General features: G+C 65.3%; 1 protein-coding gene across 1 annotated transcript; it reads right to left on the reverse strand.

The window, feature by feature from the left end:
- Positions 1-2,279: 2,279 nt before the first annotated feature.
- LOC102489864 (major allergen Can f 1-like) lies at positions 2,280-4,988 on the reverse strand. The gene is made up of 7 exons (XM_027766259.1): positions 4,875-4,988; positions 4,330-4,463; positions 4,061-4,131; positions 3,630-3,737; positions 2,951-3,052; positions 2,763-2,789; positions 2,280-2,399 (listed from the first exon to the last, which is right to left on the reverse strand). The coding sequence occupies exons 1-6, from the start codon at positions 4,962-4,964 to the stop codon at positions 2,764-2,766; spliced, it is 531 nt and encodes a 176-aa protein (XP_027622060.1). The 5' UTR covers positions 4,965-4,988; the 3' UTR covers positions 2,280-2,399; position 2,763.
- Positions 4,989-5,433: the final 445 nt, after the last annotated feature.

Raw genomic sequence — 5,433 nt, forward strand, 5'->3', positions numbered from 1 at the left:
AAAGGAGCGCCTGGCCCTGGTAGTCCGGTATTAGAGAGCCAGGCAGTCTGCATGATCACTGGTGGTGGTAGGCAGTGCAGGGAGCGGGCGACCACGTGAGACCACCGACACGCAGGGCCTTTACTGCGAGCGCCCTCGGCGAGGCCCGCTGCTCCAGCAGAGAGCGAGTGGAGGCGGGCCGAGTTTAGCGATATTTACAAGGGTGTAGGGAGGGCATGCCTTAGAGGGAGAAATAGTCCACGGATGGCACAGGTTAGGGCAGAGCAGGCTAGCGTGTCACCGAAGGTGTGGTGCCGAGTGCGGAGAGGAGGGCTGTGTGCAGAGCACACGCGCTACAGCCGGCGGTCCGAGGGCGCGCAGGTCTATGACAGACTAGATCAGTTTGCATCAGCCACTGTGGCGTGGCATCCACCCCCACATCCAAGCTGCCCAGGCCTCGGGCCTCACACCAGGTCTGGGACTTGAACTGCGGTAGCCCACGTGAGAGTCCAGCAATGTAATCGTCACACCATCTGCTGGTCCCAGCGCAGCTTTTTTTTTTAAAAGAGAGTTTTTACTATAGGGCGTGTGTGCTCACTGGAGACACAGAGAGAGACAGAAAGTGAGAAATCACCCCCCAGGAAGGGTGGCCACGCCCCAGTCCCTTCTCCACTCTCCCCCTGGGATCTTGGGCACGCACACACAAGTGCCTGGCTTGAGTTTTAAGCCATCGGGTCTGGGAGTCGAACTGTAGTCGACTGTGTGGGAGTCCAGCAAAGTACCCGTTATACCCTCTGCTGGCCCCAGGACAGCTTCTTTGCCTCACAGACCACACTGTGTCTTCAAGTCTTTCCCATCTCGTTCTTTCTACAGTAGGCCTGCCCGGCGGCCTCGGCCCTGCGGGGGCTCGGTGTGTGGGTCACTCAGCAGCCTGGGGGTTCTTCTCAGTGTGAGTGGAGCACCCGCGAGGCCCGGGGTGAGCCGAGCTGGCTGGACTGGTGTAGGCGCAGTTAGACGAGGGGCGTCCCCCTCTGTCCCCGATGTGCTCTGCACGTGAGTTTTCTGGAGGACTGCAGGGGCGTCCTCCTTGGGATCTGTTGTCCCAGGGACCCGGGGCGGGGAGGCGCACTCTCCGCTCCCGTGGGGGTCAGGGTCTCTGAGACTGTCACTCTTAGCGGGGACGCCAGGAGGTAAGACAGGTGAGCCTGGTCACAGAGCGACAGGCCTCTGCACGGGAGAGGCTGGGGTGCGTGTCAGAACCGGGGGTTCTCCGGGGACTCTGGAGCAGCCAGGCTGTGCCCAGATCTGAGTGACCCCACAGAACCTGGGAGGTGCGAGTAGCCACCATGGCGGGCCTTTTGCATGTCCTGGGCACTTCTGTTCAGACCTGCTTTTTGGAAATCGCCACAGACATGTCACCTGTCAGCCTCCCCAGCTGCAGGGCTGGGCTGTGCCAGGTCTCAGAAGTCTCAGGGGCAGAGCCAGGGTGTCCCCAGTGGTGACCTCCTGCCGTCATGTGGGCGCTTCCCTGCAGTGGCCCTGCCCCACCCCTGGTCTCCGGGGATGGCCTCCCATAGGCCGGAGCTTGCCCCACCTCTTCCGGTTCTGGACCGCCCTGCGGACCACGGTGAGGCCAGCTCACTAGGAGGGCTGGGACTTGCTGTCCTCGTGGGTGTGCGTGTTTGTTTGTGTGTGTTTCCCAGAAAGCGAGGTGGGACGAGGACGGCTGTGCTCGCGTGGGTGCCAGCCCACCAGCGGGAAGGACGGGTTGCTCTGGGAAGCTGGCCTATTTGGATTCGCAGCTCCTGGGGTGTACTTATCGGGGTGCTCTGGCCTCTCCCCTGCATGGTGCTCCCCCAGCCCTGCAGTCCCAGTGTTGGTGTGGATGCTGGTTTAGCCCCTGGGCAGAGCAGGGTCCGAGGAGGTGGCTGCAGCCCTGTCTGCTGAGGGTGTCGTGGGAGGTGTGGGCCGCCCTCCCACAGGCTGCTGGAGGGGTCCCTGCCAGCACGGCCCTGCCTGAGCCCACACTCTTGCAGGCTGGCCTCCTGCCTGTTTTTTGCAGCATTTCCCAGAGCATCTGCTAGATCGGCTGGTCCCCAGCTGAGTCTGGGCCAGGTGGTGCCTGCTCTGCAGGTGACCCTCCAGGTGTTCCCGTGGCCCTGCAGCCCTGGGGACACCCTGCCTCTCTGGGTCTGGCTCCTGGGGGGCCCACGACTCCCCTCGTTCCCCTGTGGCCCCGCCTTGCAGACCTCTGAGGGAGCCCACCAGGTCCCCAGACAGTTGGAGCCCGAGTGGTGCTGAAGCTCTTTATTGGGATCAGGGGAGTGGGGTGGGTGGGGCAGGGCTGTGGGCCGGGCTCGAGCTGGGCCAGGGCTCCCGGCAGGCGCGGGGCAGACGCTGGAGGTGCAGACCCAGGGCTGCTGTGATAGGTGGAGGAGCAGGGGTCATTGGGGGGCACAGAGGGACAGGGGGGTGACGGGGGGAGATGCCAGCCCAGAGAGTTCCCTTCCCTAGGCTGCCCTGTGGTCACTACTGGGCACCCCTGAGGCCCAAGAGTGAGCCCGGCTCCTCGGGGAGGGGCAGGTCGGAGCATCCTTGGGACCTGTGGGGTGGGGACGGGTCGATGGGGACCAGCATGTGGGAAGGGCGCTCTGAGCTGCTGCTTGAGGGGGCCAGCATCCAGGTCTGGGTGTCGAGGGCGCAGTGGCATGGGTAGCAGAAAGGGTTTCCCTGTGTCTCGGGGAGCCCGGCCCAGCCACCCAGCGTCTCTGAAGGCTGCTTACCCTAGTCGCTTGGTGTTTCGCACCGCTCTGTGGAAAGTAAGGGGTGTGAGGAGACCCTGAGACCAAGGCCAGGCCCCTCACAGTCCCAGCTCAGACCCCATGCCCAGGACCTACCGCAGGCCCTGGTGTCCCTGTGAGGGGAGATGGGACTCGGGGGCGCGGGGCCCAGGGCAGAGCTGTGCTCTCACCTTTCTGCGTGGGCACGGTGATCTCCCGCTCTTCGAATCCCTTGGTCTTTATAAATTTCTTTGACTCTTCCATGGGCTTCGGAGCCATCCCGGGTTCCCTGCCTGTGGACGACGGGGCAGGTGAGCCTGGAGTCACCGTGTGGTGCTTCCTGAGGGGTCCAAGGTGGGCTGGGAGGGGGTGGGGCTTGGGACCCCAGAGTGGACACGGAGCTCTGGGGTGGGGACAGGGAGGAAGAGATGGCCACCACCCAACTGACAGGTCCCAGGGCAAGGGGTCACCAGGGGGATGTCCTGAATCACTGGTGACCCTGGGAGACCCCTGAAGGGGCACGCCTTGCTCTGGGAAGACCTTGCGTCCAGGAGGCCCCAGCTCCCCACCGGGAGGGCCCCTCCCCATGAAGTCCTCCTTCAGGGCAGCGCCCCAACTGCAGGGCCGAGAGGTGGTCCTGTAGGCATGGTGGCCTGCACCGTCGCTGCGCAGCCGGGACACTGAGGCTCCACCAGCCTCTGTCTCAGGGCTCAGCGCACCTGGCCGCTCCTGGGCCACTTGGACACCGGGCACAGGAGAGCCAGCACGGGGGCTTCCTGTCTCCCAGGCCAGGGGGCTGTGAGTACCAGTCCCACTGGCTTCTGGGAACGGGGTGGTGGGGTGGGAGGCAGGGTCTCCAGGGCCCCTCACCCATGAGCTTCATCGCACGGAACTGCCTCCCGCTGCTGGAGCCTTCACAGTAGAAGATAGCGTGGCCCTCCGGGAGCCTCCACAAGGACACGCGCTTCCTCCCCTCATCTGCAGGCCACAGGAAGACAGTGTCGGACCCCACTGGGAGCCCTCTGGACCTCGGGCTGCACAGGGGCTGCTCCCGGCCTGGGGAGGACAGGGACCTGGGAGCCTGCGCCCCAGGCTGCAGAGCCCTGGGGCGGCTCCTGGCAGCTGCTCCTCAGCCACTTTCAGGCCCTCTCCCCTCTGTTCCCAGATGGCTCCACAGCCAGGACCACCAGAGGGAGACCCGCTCAGTCCCCTGCGTACCTGTTGTCTGGAGTTGGGCAGAGAGAGCGGGGGCAGCTGGGACCCAGCGGCCAAGCGGGGGGGCGGGGGCGGCTGGGACTCACCCGCGATGTACTGGCCAGGCTGCTCTGTTGGCTGCATCAGGACTGTCTTCTCATAGCACTGACCCTCCTTCCTGGAACCCGAAGCACACAGCAGAACCGTCCTCAGCTCTGAGCGGGCCCAGGAGCCCGTGAGACCGTGCCACTGCCCCATGCAGGGTGCTTTCTGGGGCAGTCCCTGTGAAGTTGGGGCTCTTTCCTAGCAGCGCTCACAACTTGGAGGGGAAGAGGAGAGCGGAAGCAGCCCGAGGCCCATGGCCAGTGGCACGCACATGAAGGTGATTGTGACTTCCAGGTCCTCGGTCCCCGTGTCCCTCACTGTCAGCGGGTACGCCTCGTGGGGCCACGTCTTCTCCGGCAGCTTCTTGTCGGTCACTATGGCCTTCATGTACCAGGTCCCAGTGATCTGCAGCGGGCGAGGCCTGAGCACCACGGCCGCCCTCCACCTGCAGCTGCGGCCCCCGGAGGGAGCAGGGCCCCTGCCCACCTGCACCCTGTGCTCAGGGCCTCCGGCCCCCGGTCCTGGCAGAGGGTGGTACCACCCGCTGGTCCGCTCTGCCTCCAGGCCCCAGCTCCAGGTGGCCCTCCCTGCAGGGCCCTGAGAGCCTTGGCTCTGAGCTGTCACTCCGCAGCACCCACGGCCCAGCGTCTCCAGCCAGGGCTGTGCCCAAGGGGTTGCGGCTGCCAAGGAGTGACAGGACCCTGTCTGCTCACCCCAGGCCAGGGCTGCAGTGGGACCTCAACATGGACCAGACCCTAAAATGGTGCCTGCCTCCCCACAGCCACAGCCTGTCTGCACCCGCTCGGCCCAGCTCACGTTCTGCCTGTTTGAGAGGAAGGCTGGGGGGTCCTGGGCCTGCAGGACGGCGGTCAGGCTGAGTGCCACGGTCAGGAGCAGGGTCTTCATCCTGGGCGTGCTCACGGGCAGCGTGGCTCACCTGGAAGTCCGGGCGGCTGTGCTGGTCCTCGTGGCCGGGCACCTTTATACCCCTGAGCAGCAGCCGAAAGCACTGGGCCCAGGCCAGGCCCCCCGCCCACCTGTTCTGGCCAGGTCCACATCCGGGAAGGCCGGGTGTCCTTATCGCCGGGCTCTGGCGAGTACCAATTAAGTGCCACTGGGGGTAATGACGCAGAAGGCCGCTGCGCTGCACCCCGAGGACAAGCTCTGGCAAACTGCTCTGTTCAGAGGGGTGCTGCGGCTGCAGGAGAGTTCCGTCCAGGTCGTGCGCCCAGTGAAGAATGAACTACTGGGCTCGTGCCCTGAGCCGTCAGATACGGGTGGGCTCGTCCACTACTCCGCCGCCCGGCCCGGCCCGCTCAGCAGCTGTCCCTTCCTGACCTGTCCCACTCCCTGCACCAGATCGCAGTGCCTCTGG

Source organism: Tupaia chinensis, unplaced genomic scaffold (genome assembly GCF_000334495.1).
Source record: "Tupaia chinensis unplaced genomic scaffold, TupChi_1.0 Scaffold142100_1, whole genome shotgun sequence".
Classification (NCBI taxonomy): Eukaryota; Metazoa; Chordata; class Mammalia; order Scandentia; family Tupaiidae; genus Tupaia; species Tupaia belangeri.

Excerpts from the sequence above, each read along its gene's own strand:
- LOC102489864 (XM_027766259.1), bottom strand. The coding sequence starts at position 4,964 with ATGAAGACCCTGCTCCTGACCGTGGCACTCAGCCTGACCGCCGTCCTG. Across the intron at positions 4,464-4,874 it reads TCCTCTCAAACAGGCAGAAC|ATCACTGGGACCTGGTACAT; the intron begins GTGAGCTGGGCC and ends CGCCCGCTGCAG. Across the intron at positions 3,053-3,629 it reads CCGTGCGATGAAGCTCATGG|GCAGGGAACCCGGGATGGCT; the intron begins GTGAGGGGCCCT and ends CGTCGTCCACAG.